The sequence below is a fragment of the Lolium rigidum genome, chromosome 1 (assembly GCF_022539505.1).
Source record: "Lolium rigidum isolate FL_2022 chromosome 1, APGP_CSIRO_Lrig_0.1, whole genome shotgun sequence".
Lineage (NCBI taxonomy): Eukaryota > Viridiplantae > Streptophyta > Magnoliopsida > Poales > Poaceae > Lolium > Lolium rigidum.
This window is the reverse complement of record NC_061508.1, coordinates 53,752,536-53,773,480: the sequence shown is the minus strand read 5'-3', so window position 1 is coordinate 53,773,480 and position 20,945 is coordinate 53,752,536. Positions and strand designations below refer to the sequence as shown.

Genomic DNA, 20,945 nt, shown 5'->3' with positions numbered 1-20,945 from the left:
AAAACATGATAAGGAGAGGTTGCTACAGTAGTAAACAACTTCCAAGACTCAACAAAACAAAAAATTGCTGTAGGTAAAAACATGGGTTGTCTCCCATAAGCGCTTTTCTTTAACGCCTTTCAGCTAGGCGCGAAAGTGCAAATCAAGTAACATCGAGAGTAGAAGCATCAACATCATTACCAGGGGTGTTGGGAGTTTTCTCAACCAAGCATAGTATATTTGATATATAAGTTTTAGCGTCTCCCTTTTCATTAGTCTTAGGCTGGCTACTCTCATCGAACAAATTTTCAGGAACAAGCCAAGCATAGTTATTTTCTAGCGCATCATTCATAGCTAGGAGTTTACATGGTATTGGTGCTTTGATTTCCCCTCCATTATTAATGTTATTAGTGTACATTATTCTATCCATGTCCATTTTTTCAAGGAGACCAATAAAATTGGTATGAGAACCTAGCATATTAAACTTAGCAAAAACCTTTCTAGCCTCTCTTGCTAGACCACCAAATTCTCTAAGAAGGGTTTCTAAAACAAAATCTTTCTTTTCCCCTTCTTCCATATCACCAAGTGTAAGAAACATGTGTTGGATTATAGGATTGAGATTAACAAATTTAGTTTCCAACATACTAACTAAAGCAGCAGCAGCAATTTCATAGGTAGGAGCAAGTTCTACCAAGTGTCTATCTTCAAAGTCTTCAGTAATACTAACATGATTGAAAAATTCTTCTATATTATTTCTCCCGACTATGGACCCACGTCCTACCGGTATGTCTTTTGTGGTGAAATTAAAAGGAAACATGATGCAATAAGCAAAAAGTAAACTAGGCAAACAAAGTAAAGACAAGTAACTAATTTTTTTTGTTTTTGATATAGAGAGCAAGACAGTAAATAAAGTAAAACTAGCAACTAATTTTTTTGTGTTTTGTTTAGGTGTAGCAAACAAAGTAGTAAATAAAATAAAGCAAGACAAAAACAAAGTAAAGAGATTGAGAAGTGGAGACTCCCCTTGCAGCGTGTCTTGATCTCCCGGCAACGGCGCCGTGAAAAAGAGCTTGATGGCGTGTAACTCACACGTTCGTTGGGAACCCCAAGAGGAATGTATGATGCGCACAGTAGCAAGTTTTCCTCGGAAAGAAACCAAGGTTTAATCGAACCAGTAGGAGCCAAGAAGCACGTTGAAGGTTGATGGTCGCGAAATGTGATGCGGCGCAACACCGAGGATTCCGGCGCCAACGTGGAACCTCGCACAACACAACCCAAGTACTTTGTCCCAACGAAACAGTGAGGTTGTCAATCTCACCGGCTTGCTCGTAACAAAGGATTAAACGTATCGAGTGGAAGATGTTTGCAAAGAAAACGAGTAAACACAATTGCAGTAGATTGTATGCTATGTAAAGAATAGGACCGGGGTCCACAGTTCACTAGAGGTGTCTCTCCCATAAGATAAAAGCATGTTGGGTGAACAAATTACAGTCGGGCAATTGACAAATAGAGAAAGGCATAACAATGCATATACATGATATGATAAATATAGTGAGATTTAATTGGGCATTACGACAAAGTACATAGACCGCCATCCAACCGCATCTATGCCTAAAAGTCCACCTTCGAGGTTATCGTCCGAACCCCCTCCAGTATTAAGTTGCAAAGCAACGGACAATTGCATTAAGTATGGTGCGTAATGTAATCAACAACTACATCCTTAGACATAGCATCAATGTTTTATCCCTAGTGGCAACAGCACAACACAACCTTAGAACTTTCTCGTCACTGTCCCGAGTGTAAATGCGGGCATGAACCCACTATCGAGCATAAATACTCCCTCTTGGAGTTAAGAGCAAAAACTTGGCCGAGCCTCTACTAATAACGGAGAGCATGCAAGATCATAAACAACACATGAACAATAGATTGATAATCACCATAATCATAGTACTCTCTATCCATCGGATCCCGACAAACACAACATATAGAATTACATATAGATGATCTTGATCATGTTAGGCAGCTCACAAGATCCAACAATGAAGCACAACAAGGAGAAGACGACCATCTAGCTACTGCTATGGACCCATGGTCCAGGGGTGAACTACTCACTCATCACTCCGGAGGCGACCATGGCGGTGTAGAGTCCTCCGGGAGATGAATCCCCTCTCCGGCGGGGTGCCGGAGGCGATCTCCGTAATCCCCCGAGATGGGATTCGCGGCGGCGGCGTCTCCGGAAGGTTTTCCGTATCGTGGCTCTCGGTACTCGGGGTTTCGCGATGAAAGCTTTAAGTAGGCGGAGGGTCAACGCGGGGGCCACACGAGGGGCCCGGGGGTAGGTCGGCGCGGCCGGGGCCCGGGCCGCGCCGGCCTCCCTTCCGGCCGCCTCGTGGCCCCACTTCGTTAGGTCTTCGGTCTTCCGGAAGCTTCGTGCAAAAATAGGACCCCGGGCGAAAGTTTCGTCCAATTCCGAGAATATTTCTTTACTAGGATTTCTGAAACCAAAAACAGCAGAAAACAGCAACTGGCTCTTCGGCATCTTGTTAATAGGTTAGTTCCAGAAAATGCATAAATATGACATATAATGTGCATAGAACATGTAGGTATCATCAATAAAGTAGCATGGAACATAAGAAATTATCGATACGTTGGAGACGTATCAGGGACTAGCAGGATAATTGTCGCCAAGGCTAAAGTGACGACAATAGCAAAAGAAGTAAAAAAAGCAAAAAAATAGAAAAGACAGAGGCATGCAACTAGACCTCCGGCCTCGATGAACTAGGAGTCGAAGCTGGCTTGACCCCAAGATACGCCAGGACTTTCTTCGTGTTGGGTTTTGCCGCCTTGACCAAAGATCGCCACTTGAGTTGCTCAATTTGATCCGTGTCGCCAACTTTGGTCCAGTCAATAGTTTGTTGACTGTCAGCGACCAGGGCAACAGTGCTCTCAACGGCAACCTTCTGGTTTTCATGGCGCATCTTCAGCCCAAGATCTTCGGGAGGATTAAAGCACTTGGCTAGCTTAAGGAAAGTTGCAGGTGCCTCTTTCTTTGGGAAGAAATAGGGGAAGAGCCGCAACAGTCCCGCTTTAGCTTCGTCGATACCTTCACGTGCTTCCGTCCCGTGAAACTCGAGGAATGAAACGGCGTCAAGCAGAGGATCATTATCGGGATCTTCAAGCTCATATTCTTGAGCCGTTTTAGCTGAAACAATGAACATCCATTTAGCAGCAAACGAGTAAAGGAAAGAAGATCCAAAAGATTTGAATTGGGGTAGATACTTACTGACAAAGCGACGATTTTGGGTCCTTATGCGTTTAAGGATGGCTTCTTCGCGAGCAGATTGAGCAGTTATATGTTCACTCAGCGAAGTTTCGGCATCGTGAAGTCTCTTCCGGAGATCTTCGACACCAGCAGCATCAGCCTTGGCCTTATCAGCCTCTGCTCGAGCACCAACAGCATCTGACTCAGCCTTTTTGCGAGCCTGTTCACTTTGCTCTAATTGTTGAGCAAGTGTGTTGGCACGTTCATTGGCTTCCGCCGGCTTTTCTACCAAGGAAGATAAATATAGTTAAAAATCTCGACAACAAAGGAGCAAAAGAAAAGAAGCAAAAGGAGTAAAGCATTACCTTCAGCTTTACTAGCATATTCACGGTACCCGACAAATTGGGTACCGATGCGAAGAAGATCCTTTATCAAAGGCTGTTAAAAAAAAAAAGGGGGATAGAAGGAAATGGCGGTATGAGAAAAATATAATGGTACATAGAAATCAACAAAGAAGACATAAACAATGACAAGGAAGCTAAGAACTTACATCCTCCAAGAGAGGGTTAGAGGAGCTACTCAATTGGAGAGTAGGCTCCGGGATGATCTCCGTCCTCGCCCTTTTCGACAAAGGGGCTCGGGGGCTTGAAGGAGGAGTAGCAGTGTCGACGTTCTGTCGAGGAGGCGAAGTTTCTTCTCCTTCAACTGGCGTCTCCGAGGCGACTAATGTATGTGACGTACTCGTTCGAGCAGCCACATCAGCGGTTGGTACCTCTTCTTCCTCATCACTACAAGTAAAATGTCGACAGTATAAACAGCAAGATAGACACGAATGTTCAAATACAAAAATAAAGATAGAAAAAGAAATTACGAGCTGATGAGGGTCCCGAGATACGGATCATAAGCTGCCTTCTGCGACGAAGGATCAGCTTCTTCGGGTTTTGAAGTCCCGGAATCTTCGACATCATCCCTCTTCCTTTTGTTCTTTGGAGAAACGACAAGAGGAGGAGATTGGGCCGATGCGGTGCCTTCGGAGGCAGCGTCCTTTTCAGCGGATCCCGCAGATTTTCGAGAATTGCGGGTTCATTCACAAAAGAGGGGGCCTCTTGGTTATCATCAGAGATAACGGCCCTTTCTTCGACTTCCCCACCTTCAGGAAGAGGAGGAAGTGAAACAAGATTTGGGTGGTCCTGTATAAAAAGAGGGAAGGATATCAGGAAGGAGCACACAATGCAAAAAGCAAGGCAATAAGAAATTACGCGACAATGTTTACCTTAGGAAGTGCATGGGCGGCGCTGTATGGTTTCACGCGACAAGAAGAAGGGATAGAATCTTTTTTGCTGAGGGAGGTGATTTTTCGGACAAGTTTCTCCAAGTCCTTCACCTCCAAATCTGTCGACAGCCGATCCACGTCTTCGTCGCCAGTATATTTCCAAAGAGGAAATTTGCGAGCTTGAAGAGGCTGAACTCTACTCTTAAGGAAATACACTATAATCTGGATACCTGACAATTCTTTGCCGCGAGTATTTTGCAACTCGCGGATGCGAGTCATCAAGGCCTCAGTCGAAGCTTTTTCTTCTTCGGTAGCCTCCGCATCCCAAGAACGGCGACGAAGAATTCTTTCGTCACCATCTAACGGAGGGATGTTGTCCTCGCGCATCCATGATTTTCCTCACGAATGTACAACCACCTCTTACGCCACCCTTGAACGGAGTCGGGGAGTTTGACGTCGAAGTAATTGGCGATGGAGCGGATAGAGATAACAACGCCGCCTATATTATAGGCGACATTGTGAGAGCCATTGCGGCGACAGAAGAAAATGCGCTTCCATAGCGCCCAATTGGGCGAGACGCCAAGGAAGGCTTCGCAGAGAGTAATGAAAATGGAAATATGGAGGATCGAGTTTGGCGTGAGGTGGTGAAGTTGAAGACCGTAGACATAAAGCAATCCACGGAGAAAAGGATGAATGGGGGCGGATAAACCGCGGATGAGATGGTCGACAAAACTTACCCGGTACCCCATTGGAGGGGCTGGGTAGCTTTCTTCACTAGGGAAGCAAACCGCTTTGGGTTTCTTGGTGATCCCCAGCTTCTTCAGGAGATTCAGGTCCTGGTTCGTGACCTTGGACCTCTCCCACTCCACGGCTCCTAAATCCGCGGCGGCCATTGATGAATCAGGCGTGCTGTGGCGAGTGAGACGCGTGCGTGGTGGCATCAACAGCAGTGGACAAAGCAATGCTTGGACGTGCGGAAGATTAAACAGAGTTGGGCGCAGGGGAAGTTTTTGCAGAGGGGAATAGATGTGCGGCGCAAGCGAAGGACTAGACGGAGGTTGAAGAAAGGTTTATATAGGATTCGGACGAAGCAGTGCACCGTTGGATGAAGAAATCGTGTGGTGAAAAAGGATCTCGTAGATACAAGGGTAAAAAGGTATTTTTGCGGGAAGGAATGGAACGAGGCATTACCGTACGTGCGCCGAGGAAAAGCGGAGGACGTGTGTCCCCCACTTGCACGACGTGTCAACGTGGTGGGAACAATGGACCCACAAGGCAGAAAAAATCCCAATTATTGACGAGAGATGAAGAGAATTTGACAAAGGAAAATATGTCGACAAGAAAAATAAAAAGAGAATGGCGACAGGGTAAATCATTTGAATACTTTTGAGCCTTTGATCAAATACAAGTTTTTGCCCAAATGCTCGGGGGCTACTTTGGAAAAATAGAAAATTTCGAGTATGACAATATAGAAATGGCGAGAGCCTATGACCAAATCCAAGAATTTGATCATAGCCTCGGGAGCTACTCCCATCGGGAGCGCGGTCGCGCACCCGATAAATATAAAAATATCGAGAAGGATTATAAATATAGCGGCAAAGGATACTAATCTGTGGAGCCTACACCCAAGCACAAGTTCTTGGCTGTAGCCTCGGGGGCTACTCCCATCGGGAACGCTGTTCGCGTGCCCGATGAATTTTTTCAAGAATATAGAAACAGAAGTGAGTATATTTCGAGTTACATAGATAACTCTACATATACTCCCATCGGGAAGACAAAATAAGTCATCAAATATGACTCGATAAAATGTGCTATTCCAAAGGCGAAAAGCACTCGACAATATATTCTCGGAACGCCAAAGTTGCGATCAATTTCGAATGCCGCAAATTTGCGAAGGTAAGACCCCGAGATCCGTTCTGCTGGGCGTGGCATCGCCAAAGACTGCGCTACTGCTACTTTTATCCGTATCAACGGATACGAAGAAAAATCCTAACGGACGCGTTAGGTACCCGATAAATTTGATCGGGACTCGACGGAATGGTAAGACCTTAAGCGGCACCTGTCGAAGTTTACACCGGTATCCGAGATCATGTCCGGGGACGTGATCTTGAAGTAGGTTTTTGCGGATTGCCACTAGAGCGAGTTAACTAGTACCTGATCCGTCGGATGAACTAGCCCCAACTACCGTTATCCCTGTACAATATAGAATTTTATGTGAAGAAGCATAAATAGAAGCTCTCGAAAAAATATAAACAGATGAGATTTCCTTGACTCTACGATTCAAGCAAAATCTCGGGGCTACTGACATAGGCATCCCAAATGGGCTCGCCGAAGATAGTACCCGGAGTTTATCGAAGGCCCACTACCCGAAGAATAAGAAGATTCGAGAGTCCAAGATATATTAAGGAAAGCTAGAATTGTAATAGGAAGAGTTATTTGTAATCGGCGGGATGAGTTAGAAACCGTCCCGGACTCGTAACTTGTACAAGCGAAACCCTCGGCTCCACCTCCTATATAAAGGGGAGTCGAGGGACAAAGAAAGGATCGAATCTCATCGTCAACATAACCCTAGTTTTCATAATCGTCGAGTACTTTTCGCCTAAACCTTCGAGATCTACTTGCCCTCTACTTCTAGCAAAACCCTAGTCTACAATCTGTAGGCATTGACAAGTTAATCCTTTGTCAACAATATAACTATCACATGAAGTATTCTTATTCACATGCATAAAATTATTACTCTCCACATAAGCATAATCAATTTTATTAGTTGTAGTGGGAGCAAATTCAACAAAGTAGCTATCATTATTATTCTCATCAAGTGTAGGAGGCATAGTATAATCATAATAAAATTTACTCTCCATAGTAGGCGGCACCAAAAGACCACTATCATTATAATCATCATAAATAGGAGGCAAAGTATCATCAAAGAAAATTTTCTCCGCAATGCTTGGGGGACTAAAAATGTCATGCTCATCAAAACCAGCTTCCCCAAGCTTAGAATTTTCCATATCATTAGCAACAATGGTGTTCAAATCGTTCATGCTAATATCATTGCTACTAGCATGCAAATAAGATTCCATAGGTTTTTTAATTTTCGCAGCAAACAATCCATGTCTTAACTCAGGAAATAGATTAAGAAGCTCACTGTTATTTTCCATTATGCCTAACTAGTGAACAAGAAAAAAAAAAGACGTAATTGCAGAATCTAAAGGAGATACCTTCGAGCACTTACAACGGCACCAGAAAATAACTTAGTTACCTGGGACCGGAGTATGAGTGCCTTTTACCTTACCTCCCCGGCAACAGCGCCAGAAAATAGCTTGATGTCTACTCACGCTTCTTTTCCTTTAGACAGTGTTGGGCCTCCAAGAGCAGAGGTTTGTAGAACAGCAGCAAGTTTCTCTTAAGTGAATCACCCAAGGTTTATCGAACTCAGGGAGGTAGAGGTCAAAGATAGTCCTCTCAAGCAACCCTGCAATTAAGATACAAGAAGTCTCTTGTGTCCCCAACACACCTAATACACTTGTCAGATGTATAGGTGCACTAGTTCGACGAAGAGATAGTAAAACACAGGTGGTATAGATGGTGGTAATATTGCAGGAAGTAAAGATGGAGTAAAACAGTAAACAAGCGATGTTTGCAGTATTTGGAAACAAGGCCTAGGGATCATACTTTCACTAATGGACACTCTCAACATTGATCACATAATAAATAAATAACTTCTCCTCACTTGTGCTACATATGCTCTTGTTGGATGACAAACACCATTCATTGTGTAGGGCTACAAGAGCTCCCTCAAGCCGGAGTTAACAAGCGCCACAACATTCAGCATTCATATTTAAGTAACCTTAGAGCATAATAGATCTTTACAAAATAAACCGAGAACTAACATAGCATACACACTGTCATCATTACACTATGAAAGGCGGAATAGATCACATCAATACTATCATAGTGATAATTAACTCCATAACCTACAAGAGATTATGATCATAGCCTACGACAAGAACTACACGATGCACACACTGGCACCATTACACCATGCAGGAGGAATAGACTACTTTAATAACATCACATGAGTAGCACATAGACTAGTAGCGATACAAAGCTCATCATATGGATCTCAATCATGCAAAGCAATTCATGAGATCATTGTATTGGAGTACAGAGAGAGATTAACCACATAGCTACCGGTACAGCCCTTAGCCTCGGGGGAGAACTACTCCCTCCTCATCATGGGAGCAGCAGCGTTGATGGAGATGGCGGTGGTGTCGATGGAGATGCCTTCCGGGGGCACTTCCCCGTCCCGGCGGCGTGCCGGAATAGAGACTCCTCTCCCCAGATCTTGGCTTCACGATGGCGGCGGCTCTGGAACTTTTCTCGTATCGTGGCTTTTCCGTATCGAGGTTTTAGGCCAGGGTGGCTTAAATAGGCGAAGAGGCGGAGTCGGAAGGGTTCCGGGGGGCCCACACAATAGCTGTCAACACCCGGATTTTTACGTCCAGGTGCCTATTATGTCATACATCGCAATCCCAGGAATAATGTTGTTGCGAGACATAATAGTTGAATATCATAGAGTCATCATTTATTACAACACGGAGAGTCTTACATCCATAGATCACATGATCCAATATTACACAAATAGTTGATCTATAAGATCAACACACATAAATAAGTAGCGGAAGCGTCGTAGTAGGTGGAACTATCTATCCACAGGCCAACGCTTGACGTTAGAAGCATCCTAGTTCTGATAGACGTCCTGCTGTCCGTCATCTTCATAGTGTTGCTCCTCTTCATAGTCTGGCATTGGAATAGCCAGGGACACGTGCCATGAGTACTTTAAGTACTCGCAAACTAATACTTATGTAAGCATTTTCCAATTTTAATGGTTTGCTAAGCTCTAGGTTTATTTGCGGAAAGCCAAGTTTAGTTCATAAACATTTAGTAAAGATGCTTGAATCGCTAAACTAACTCAAGTGGGAACATTAGTGTCATTCCCACAACATCAGTTGTGTTTTCAAGCCACCATTCAACTTCACCATTCCTTTTTAGGACAAATCCTGACAACGGAACAGTATGGCCTTTTCAATCGTCCGTAACCGTGGACACGGCTATTCGAATAGGTTTAACACTCTGCAGAGGTTGTACTCTTGTGCCACAACTTTTGATTACATCCGTCGGGAATATCCCGAATCATCGTAACTCAGTACGAGGATCATCAACCATAACCTTTCACTTAAATAACCTAGTATAGGCACCTCTCCCCATGAGCTTGGCCTCCCGGTGAAAACCAACTGTCAACCCGGGAACTGCACAGGGCTTGGGTCGTACATTCCCTCATATTCACATCATATCAATTGTAGCGGAGGCAGGCTCAGCATAACCCCTATGATGCTTGTTTAGAGGGAACCCATACTAAACTATATAAGTGGCTAGTTACGCCCTACCCATAATAAGGTATTGTGGGGGTACTTGTATAATTGGAAGGGTATCGCATCCGAACCCAATCATCAGTTTTCACAAAATCTCCCAAGTCATTCAAGTCACATTCACCATCAACAATCTTTCAAAGTCATTTCATTTCACCTTATTCCCATCTATAGTATTTAGTTTTAGTTATTTAGCAATAGCAGCTAATCATGAGGGGGTGCTATCTAGCTTTATTTGCTTGGACTAACTTTGATAATCTTGTGCTATTCTATACCTCATGAATCATAAATCAAAAAGTAAGCTTTGTAATATAAGGCAAAATAAATTGTAAGATAAAAGCATAGGATAGGATTATTTAAGCATAATTAAAATGTAAGGGTGCCTTGCTCATGAAGAGCTTTGCATTAGGGTGGCTTGCAAGAGTGTTAGCTTGCCTTGGTTGGGATAGGAATCAAAGTTTTCCTCCTCTTGAGAGTAGCCTTCCTCCTCTTGATACTCCTCGTTACTAGCGTCTATACACGAATACGAGGTATACAATCACCACACAAGCTTAAGTGCTAAGCTAAACATACCCAAGATGCACACAAGCCTATGCTAGCATCACATCTTATTCACATGGTGATTTACTTTGTGTATGGTAAAATAATTTCCTCTCATTATAATTATTTAACAATTCCTTAATGTGTTGGAGGAAATAATTTCCTCTCATTGAATCTTATTAAAATTTAATCTCTTCAAATAATAATAAGGTATGTATAGTGGTTGACCAAGGTCAACACTTCATATCTATTATTTGAGAGTGAAACTTAAATGAGGTGCTATACCTCATGCATGTTAATTCTAGCATGGTAATGATTTAATATCTCTAAGTAAAAAAAATAGGAGGTTCATTAGACTAAGGTCATTACCTCTTATTGAATTACTTAGGATCAAGATTTAAATGAGAGAGTAGCTATCATACTATTTAAATAATCTATTTGTATGCGTGTAATGGACTATAAAAGGGTTCCATAGCCATTATTTAAGCCTAGCTCATGATCATGCAAAACAACCATACCATATTGTTGCATAATCAATTAGAGCATGTCAAATGTGATTTATGAGAGTTGGAATCAACTCCATATCATTTGTAGATTATTTTTAATAATTATTTGAAGTTAGAAAAGGCCCCGCCTTGTTATTTTTATCATTTAAATTTAATTCCGAATTTGGGCATGAGGCCAGTGGCATTGTGTAGCTAATTTCATTAGCTTTCTGAATATATAAAATTTGCTAAATTTGGTGTAGTAGATTTCAAACTATTCAAATTTAAAGTGGGCAGCAATATTGGATTTGAACTAAATGAATTAATTCATATTTGAATTTTTGGGCCGCGCGGGAAAACGAAATGGGCCGAAACGATTTAAACGAGCACTGCGCGGCCCAGCACGCATCTGGTGCGAGTGGGCTGCCTGACGAGGTGGGGGCCACCTGTCAGCGGCTCTTAGCCACGCGAAACGGTACGCGCGAGGTGATCCGTTGGATCAGACACGCGATCGACGGCTCACGTCTGTCGTCGTCTCCGGCGAGAACCCGACGAACTCACGGCGAGCCTAGGGGGTCGGAGAGCGTACCGAGGTTCCCGCGGGGTGCTGCTGGGTGCTGGTCGATGTTGGCGAGGGTGCTGAAGCTCCTGGTAGCAGTGGCGAGGCCTGGGATGGCGTCAATCGTCGGCGGAGAGCTCCAGGTACTGGCGGCTCCGATCTTGAAATTGGGGTGGCTCCGGCGAGGTGGGGTGAAATTGATGTGTGGAGGAGAGTCAGTGGTGAGAGGGGAGCATGTTGTGTGAAGGAATGGAGCTCAGAGCTCCTCTATTTATAGCGGATGAAGGGGGTGCCGTGGTGCTGAGAAGGGGCGGCCATGGCGCGGCGCTTCTGGCGGTCGAAAGGGCAAGGCGAGGACGGCTAGGTGTAGGCGACGTCCTGGCGATGCTCAAGGTGCAGTGAGTGCAGCGAAAGGGTGACGGGAGAGCTCGGGCGCTTGCAGTGTCTGCCACGGCATGCACGGCAGGGAGCTGATGATCACGGCAGCGACGGCGTGGGCGTGGGCATTTGAGCATGTCTAGCAGCTAGAGGGTGATGCGGCGAGGCTCGATGCAGTGGTAGCTGGTGCAGGGGGTGCGCGAGGGTGCTCGAGCATTTGACGCTCTGGCGCGTCCAGAGCGCGGTCACCGCGTGTACTGGCGTGCACTGGCACGTTCTGGGCGCGCGCGTTCTGGCCAATGCCGTGCATGGATGGGCTGGGGCTTTGTACTGGCGTCGTCCTTATGTGCTGGGGTAGCTCTGTGACATGGTGAAAGTGAGAGGGGAAGGCCAGTGAGAGGAGTGGCATGGATGGCCGGCATGGTGCACGACATGGTTTGCTTTGGTCCTTTTTTCTCACTTTAAACGATGGTGCAAGTACTTGGCTTTGATGCAGTGGTTGCAGGGGAGTGTGATCATCACAAAGCAAAAGAGGTTTAGGCTAAAATCCAGTGTGTAATTGAGTGTAACACAATTTGAGGATGTCTGCCGCGTGTGTTTGATGAAATGGCCGCAAGAGAAAAATATTTGAATTTTGAGTTTCTTTTTGGTGAACTTCATTCTTATATTGAATGTGATACAATGGTGGTGGTGGGGTTCATTTTAGTGATGGTTTGCAAAAAAATTCAAAATGTGGTTCATCTTCTCTTTGTTTCAAAGTCTCCACTTGTCCATTCTGTTCTGGTCAACCTGGTCAAAGCTAGTCATGGTGGTCAACATCAAAGTTGTTGAATTTGACCTGGTCTTGGATGAGGTGTCAAGAGTTGACCAAGTTTTGTTTAAGAATATTGAATTGCAGGGGTGCAAAGTAGTGAAGATTTTATAAATGGTTCAAATGACCATTATCATATGTATGTTGAATTTGAATATTTCCTTGATTTGAATTTGGTTTCTTCTATGCATTTGTGTTTGTTTTTGATATATAAGAGTTTTAGAAGCAATGGATCAAGCAATGATGGCCTTGTGTGGTGGTTTGCATAATTGAGTAATGTTGTATGTGAGTGAATATTGAGTTCATTGCATTTTCTTTTATTCTTCTCAAATTAGGGTTAGGTGATCTTGTGTTAGGGTTTTAAGCACACTTGATCACTACTAAGCACTCATCATGACAATTGTACAAAAGAAAATTCACTCTATGCATGAATTCTATACATAGCACTATATGCATAAGAAAAGTTTTTTGTTTGTTGTGAAATTTGAGTAATTGAAATGTCCCTCTTCTTCCTTTATTATTGTTGGAATTTGGGATGTTACAGTAGCCTGGCGCCCCCCCCCCTCTGGCCGCGCCACCACCATGTGTGGTGGCCCTGGGCCTCTCCTCTGGTCCCTCTTCGATGTTCTGGAGGCTTCGTGGAAATATAAGATCATGGGCCTTGATTTCGTCCAATTCCGAGAATATTTCCTTACTAGGATTTCTGAAACCAAAAACAACAGAAAAACAGAACCGGCACTTCGGCATCTCGTTAATAGGTTAGTTCCAGAAAATGCATCAAAACGATATAAAGTGTGAACAAAACATGTAGGTATTGTCATAAAACTAGCATGGAACACCAGAAATTATAGATACATTGGAGACGTATCAGGTCTCGATCAAAACCCAGCCCATATGGAGGCTGCTGGGGGCGTCGGCGCGCATGCGGCGTGCGTGCAAATGATATTTTATTTTCTATCCCCACATTGCTGGCCTACATGCATGCTTACATGCAGGAATCTTTCCTCTCTCTTCTCATATGCACATGCAACTAAATGGGGGCAGTGAATTTTATTGGGGAATCAATTTTTTAGCCTCCCAAAAATTAAATATAGCCCCTAAAAGCCATTAGCCGGATGTGAAACGGGGGTATCGAGTGAAGATTCTCTAAACAAGAATGCGAGAAATGATATTGGGAGGAAACAAACACGGCCAGGCCGAGGTGAACTTGGAACTTGGAGGAAATCACCCCGTGCCCGTTCATGTGGCCGTGTGAATGGAGCTGGACAGACATGGATAAAGTGGAGTGGAAGCTTCCAAGAAACTCCAACAACTGTCATCTTCTACTCCTTCTCGGCGGTCCTTGGCCTCTCCCGCGGAGCGCAGCCGCGTTGAAAAAGCAAAGAGAGATAAATCTCCCACATAGTGCGCGCCCAGCGCATTGCATCTCAAATCACATCACATCACTCACTCCTCCCCACCCCACCACCGCTCCAGCTCGTCGTCTCCGGAACTATCAAGGCAACCAATCCAATTAAAATACTCGTCAACAACGCCCACACCACCAGCAACCACCTAGTTACCGGCGGAGCTAGCTCGCCACGGCGAGGCGGCGGCCATGTCGGTCTCCTGCGGGCTGGAGTGCGTGCTCTGCGTCGGCTGCGTGCGCTGGGCCTGGAAGCGCCTCACCTACATCGGCGCCTACGACAGCGAGACCTGGCCGCCCGCCGCCGCCGACGACTTCCGCCCCGTCCCGCGCATCTGCCAGATCATCATGGCCATCAACGAGGACGATCTCGCCAACCCCAAGTTCGCGCCGCCCGGGCTCGGCTACGCCGACATCGACGCCGCCGGCATCGTCAAGCGCACCACCTACGCCGACGTCGGCGCAGACTGCCCGCCCTACATCGTCTACGTCGACCGACGACACAACGAGGTCGTCCTCGCCGTCCGCGGACTCAACCTCGTCCGCAACGCCGACTACCAGGTCCGCCACACCCACCCATCCATCCCCAATCTCTCCGCTCGACTACCAGGTACTCACTGCCCGAACCCGTCCCGCCCGCCCTGCAGGTCCTCATGGACAACAAGCTCGGCAAGCAGATGTTCGACGGCGGGTACGTGCACTACGGGCTGCTCCGGGCGGCGCAGTTCATCCTGGAGAAGGAGACGGACGCGCTGCGGGGCCTGCTGCGCAAGCAAGGGCCCGGGTGCAGGCTCGTCTTCGCGGGCCACTCGCTCGGCTCCGGCATCGCAGCGCTCATGACCATACTCGTCGTCAACAACCGCAAGGCGTTCGACGATATTCCCAGGAGCCACATACGCTGCTACGCGCTCGCGCCCGCGCGCTGCATGTCGCTCAACCTCGCCGTCAAGTACGCGGACGTCATCTACTCAGTCGTGCTGCAGGTACGTACCACCACCGAATCCCGCCCACCCGCCTGCCGGATGTGGTCAGATTGTTGTAGCTGGTCAATTTGCTTGGCCGCGCGCCGCCGAATGTTTTGAGTCGGACTTTTTTTTTTTTGCGAAATTGGAATTGGTTGCCGTCAGAGTAGGCGGCGCCATATCTGGTCAAATGTGCTTTGCGTGTGGCACGATTGGAATGTCTGGGAAGGTTGATTGTGCTGAACGTTAGGAATTTGGCAGCGGCAGTGGTGCTAGGAAGAAAAGAAAGCTAGCTGATAGGATAAGATTATACAGGACAACGTCCTGTCCTACTGCTGCTCTAAGAAAGAGGTTCAGCTTATGAGTGATCTGGGAAGCAATTCACTGAGTAAATGGTATGCCATGTTGTTATGTGAATTCAGTTCATTTCAACATGATAATTCTATTTGCTACAAGGTGTGTTTCTGAAAAAAACTTGGATAATGAACCTGACTATCAGTATTTGTGGTGCTTGAACCCGTGCCACTCCTATATGTGCAAGTTTTTATGGGATTCGGTACTATTTCCTCTGTCGTCGTCTTTGATTGAACAAGTGAATAGCTCATAAACTCAACTCATCCTATCTTCTCGTTGTAATCTTGAAGTTGCCACCTGCGGCACTATATCATCTGAAGTTTGCTCTCTAACTGTATGGTGTCTACTGCCAGGATGATTTTTTGCCAAGGACGCCAACTCCATTGGAATACATTTTTGGGTCTATATTCTGGTAAGTGGTAGCACACTCCCTGTTCACTTTATCCATGCCTGTTTGTTATACTTTCCACCAGTATGAAAATGTATGCAATTGTTGATTTTTTTGAAATTTATTCTTTTTACAGCCTGCCCTGCTTGATATTCCTCGTTTGCTTGAGAGATACATTTAAACAAGACAAGAAAAAGTTTAAAGATCCTAGAAGATTGTATGCTCCTGGCCGAATGTATCATATCGTTGAGAGGAAATTTTGCAGGTAAGTGGTGCATTTGGATAGTCATTGCTACTCTGAGTTATGTCATGTTGATATCTATAAACAGTAAACCTCGTAGTTTGCTTTTAGTCATTTTTAGGTGGCTGATTCATGTTGAGACTTTGAGTGATCCATGAGTTGCAATAATATGTAATACTTTTCTAATAATGCAATAAATGAGCCGTCTGCATCGATTGATGCAGAGGCTGGGGCTGCCCCATTTCGAAAAAAAACAGTAAACCTGTTATTCATGTTTGTCTAGCAGAAGGACATTTCTGGCAGTACGCTGGTTATTCATAATTTCATACCTAAACCTTTTCACACTTTAGAAAAGAACTCCACATCATAGTTTGTGGGAAAAGCAAGCAACAGAGCTTCAATATATTTGTCCTTTCAGAGGAAGGAAGCTCTAGCCATCAACAGTGATGTCCTCTGCTGTGTATGGCGAGTATTTCAAAAGATAATGAATATGGTATAGAAACCGATCGGTATTTGTTTGGAATAAGCAAACTAAGATTTTCCTCAAACTCCTTTTTTCTAGCTTTACAGGTAGTGAAAAGAATTTAGCATACTCTGAGTCTAGGCAGAGAAAGGTATCGAATACTGGAACATTTCAAAACTTACATGTAAAAACTGACCATCTTTCTCATCACATCAGCGGCATAATCAGTTTTATCATGGAAACTTTTTCATGAAGGGTCTCCCAGATTGAATAAATGCCCATAATGTGTAATCCAGTCATGGTTTTAAAGGCGTCGCCTTAGGGACGCCTAGGCGTCCAAGCGCTCCCCCTCCGCCTTAGAAAAACGCCCGCCTTAGGCGCCTAGGCGTCCAAAGCGTCCGCCTAGGCATCGCCTAAGCGTCAGAGCGCCCCCCCTTCGCCATAGGACGCCTTGGCGCCTTTAAAACCATGAATCCAGTACACAATCTGTAATACATCCATGTCTTTACTCTTTACTCAATCTTTTATTCGAAGATCATATTACGCAGAAAGCTCAGAAATAGATCTCTAAGGACTTCGACACATTGAGAATATATTAACACAGCTACTACTCATTTGTAGATGTGGAAGATACCCACCTGAGGTGAGAACTGCTATTCCGGTGGAAGGACGGTTTGAGCATGTTGTGTTATCGTGCAGTACAACTTCCGATCATGCGCTTGCTTGGATTGAGCGGGAATCAATAAAGGCTTTAGAGGTACGTGCATGACTGCATGCTGTGGATGGATTTTTTTGTCATAGCTTGTAAACAGCAAGCACCATATTAATGCCATAATGTTTTGGTTGCTAAATCTGTTTCTTATTATTTTCTTTCTTATGCTTGCATTTCGGTGTGATGATTTGTGTAATACAATATTAGTATGCGACTAGGTATACTCAAAATGGGGACATAATTGGTAATATTGTGCACAACCTTTCTGTGGACCTGTCCTAAATTATTGCCTTCAATGACCTTGAGCCATCAGTCTATATTCGCTCAAAGCCCAGACCCCATGCAGGATTAGGTGCGCATGCTTAATACCTCAATTGGGCTTTCTTCCTAGCTCAGTACACAACGGTTAACTATGTATTAATTATATGTTTTGGGTTAACCTGCATTATGTGTCAGCGTAAGTTGTAACCTACGTTGAAGCTGCCAATGTCGGACTAAGAGGCGATCTGTTGCAAACTTACAATTCTAGCCTTGTAACAGGAATGTTTTGGAAGGCAGCAGGATTGTAGGTAATAGTTTGCGCATTGTTTACCAAGTAGCATTAATTAAATTTTCATATACAAAAATAATGCACATTTAATTTATGGCTAGATCTTCCTGGACTATGAAAATGACAGTAAAAAATAACTGAAATAGGAATTTATGGATTTCTGACGGTTGTAAGTTTAGATTAGTAAATTTGGAGTCGGGTGTTCTTTTTTTAGAGCCGTCTGAATTGGTAAACTTGAAGTTGGGGATACATGCTTGAGATCCTTCCAAGATAATCAGTTACAATCCAGGCCAACCCCTCTAAAATTTTGGATAGAAAATGTATAGCAAAATTTTGGTTGCCCATGTGTACTGGCAACAAATTGCATTGCAAGTGGCCAAATGGGCACGTGGATTCCCAAAAACGTCCAAACAAAGGTCAAATATTTGGACATAACAAAGAAATTGGCATGGCGGAGATAAAAAACAAGCAGCTACCTTATCTTTCTTTCTAACTTATTTAAATACTACTTTCTCTTCTGTACACTTTGTTTCCCAAAAGATACGGGAAATGCAAACTAAAAATTTGATTAAACATTATGTGTCATGTAGTGCATCATAATGTAAATTACTCCCTCTGCGTCTAAATATAATATATTTTGGCATGCCAAACTGACTTTTGCCAAAACGTCTTATATTTAGGATCAGAGGAAGTATCTGTGTAGCATAGCACAATCTTAGACTCTTTGTTTTTACTAGTACTAATAGACTTGGAATAAAAATGAAAGAATGGACCGAATTGTTCAGACACGTGTACTCAAGCAAAGAAACGCGACCCCCGCGTCGTCCTCCCTGGGCGGCTCGGGGGAACCCTAGCTAGCACCGCCGCTGGCCCCCCCTCCCCTGCTCCCTCCCTCCGCCGCCGGAGGAGTCCACCGGGCAAAGCCCGCGCTGGAGGACGGTGGCGGCGGGGTTCCTCTCGCGCGCGATGGCCCTGGTCTGCGGCGGGAGCCCGCGGTGGTGGGAGATGGCTCGGCCGGCGTGGCGGCGGCCTAGCTCGGCCTCGGCGGCTCGGCCGGCGTGGCAGCGGCCTAGCTCGGCCCCCCTCCGCCCCCCGGTGGTCCAAAGCAGCGCGCGGCGGGCGGAGCTCCGGCTCCTCCCAGATGTGGCGGCGATGGCGGCGGCTCCCCTGCTGCAGTCCGGCGAGGGTGGGCGGGGTGGCGGCCCCTCTCCCCTGCTTCTTCCTCTGCGGGTGGTGGTCGGTGGGTTGCTGCTGGTTGCTCGTCGCGGCGGCTTCCCGAGGTGCCAGATCTGACCGTGGCGGGCTCGGTTCGATCTGGCCCGTCGGTTCCTGCCGGCGGTGAGGTTGGTGGTCCTACGTGGTGTGGCGTCGTCGCCGCGTGGGAGGTGCTTGTGCCAGTGGTTCGCAGGCCGGCGGCGTTGTGGGTCTCCCTCATCTCCGTTCGGCAACGTGGGAGTGCGGAGGTTCGGCTGCTCCGAGCGAAAGCTGATGGCGCGGCAGCTGCGGATGTTGCTATCCTCTTGGGGGCCTTCATGGAGCCTTCGACCTCCTCCGCTCCCGGAGCATAGTTTTCGGGCGAAAGCCTAGGCCGTGTTGTGCAGGGCCGGACGACGGCGTCGATCCACGTCGCTTCCCTCTTGGGGGCGTCGTCTTGAAGACATTGTTCCCCAGCGTGCTTTCCTGAGGCTGGACTCGCACGGCATCGCGGCGGGTGGCCGGCGATGTGTGAGGTCCGTGTGGTGGCTTGTGTGGCAACGATGGCGGTGTTGAGAGATGGTTTGGTAGCGTCAAGACCTTGGCTTCGGCGAGCGTCCGAGTTTCTTCGTCTTGTGCTTCGCTTGCGGTGGAGTCGGAGCTGCTATGGTTTGTCGAGAGTCTTCATTTGTGCAGCGTACGATGACCTGCAGGGTGGCCCTTTGGCGATGATCTTCCTCGGTGCAGGTCTTGCGCTTATCCTCTTCAGAGCTCGTCATCAGAGTCGGAGCTGTCTGTTGCTTCACGAGGAGTCGCTTGTTTGGCGTTGGCCGGCTTGAGCTTCACGGTGCCGCTTCGACGAGGTCTTGGTGGTTGGTTCTTCGGTGAAGTCGGAGTCGCTGAAGAGTGATGACGATGACGTTGAAGGTCAACCACGATGACTTCTCGCTTCGGCGGCCTGTGTATCTTGTGTGGGTTGCCAGAGTGGCTCTGTGTCCCTGCGGTGGTCGTGCTCCATGACGGTCGACGGGGCACTTGTTTCGGTTTTCGGCCGGTTTTCCGCTAATAAACTGGCCAAATTCTGTACTTCTTCTTTATTAATGAAAATGGCAAGTCTTTTGCCTCGTTTCAAAAAAAAAAAAAAAGAATTGTTCAGACACACTCCCTTCAAGCGAACATGGAAAAGCTCCTGTAAGCAACAATAACTTTGTCTATTTTCTAGCCATTATTTCCTTGGTTTTTCTCGTTAGTTTCCATTGGGTAAATCTAAAGAGACTGCAGGGTAGTATATGGTTTCCTGGAACTGATAGTTGCAGCACTGGTTTCTACCGTTCGAGAATCATATTATCTACGTCTTTGTGCAGCTAATGAAGGAAAATGGGAATGCAACGATTCCACCTGCCCAACAAAAGATGGAGAAGTTGCATAGTTTTCAGGAAGAACACAAGAGTGCACTGGAGAGAGCAAAAACCTTGGAGGTTCCTCATGCGATAGACATTTCTGAAGAGGAAAACCATGTGGGTGTTTGCCCTGCCCCATCCTCCGATACTCACAGCGAGACGACATCAGAAGCTAAATCTGCAGGAAGAACCAGCTGGGATGCGCTAGTGGACAAACTTTTCACCAGGGATGAAGATGGGAAGCTTATTGTGAACAGGGACATGGTGGCGAAGGAAGTTGGTGTCGAGTAATGATGGCCCCAAGCTCTTTAGATTCCTTTTTTTTTCACATCGTAATATATTATTTTTCGCTAGATGTATACATGAGTGCATAGTGGGAAACCTTGTTTTTACCCTCTCGGAATTTTCTTTTCGAGAGCGAGCCATTTTGCTGGGATAGAGAAAACGTGGTTCCAAATACCCTAGTGGTAAGGGCTGTCTTTTTGTATATGTAGACTTCAGCTGTGTATTCTCGAGTCTGAAAGGTCTTGCGTGTCGATTAATAGGAGTATATTGTACTA

At 45.9% G+C, this 20,945-nt stretch overlaps 1 protein-coding gene across 1 annotated transcript; it reads left to right on the top strand.

The window, feature by feature from the left end:
• Nucleotides 1–14,313: 14,313 nt before the first annotated feature.
• On the top strand, nt 14,314–20,945 carry LOC124685354. The gene is made up of 6 exons (XM_047219704.1): nt 14,314–14,682; nt 14,769–15,104; nt 15,791–15,849; nt 15,962–16,090; nt 17,151–17,286; nt 20,350–20,945. Exons 1-6 carry the CDS (start codon nt 14,314–14,316, stop codon nt 20,674–20,676), a joined length of 1,356 nt encoding a protein of 451 aa, XP_047075660.1. The 3' UTR covers nt 20,677–20,945.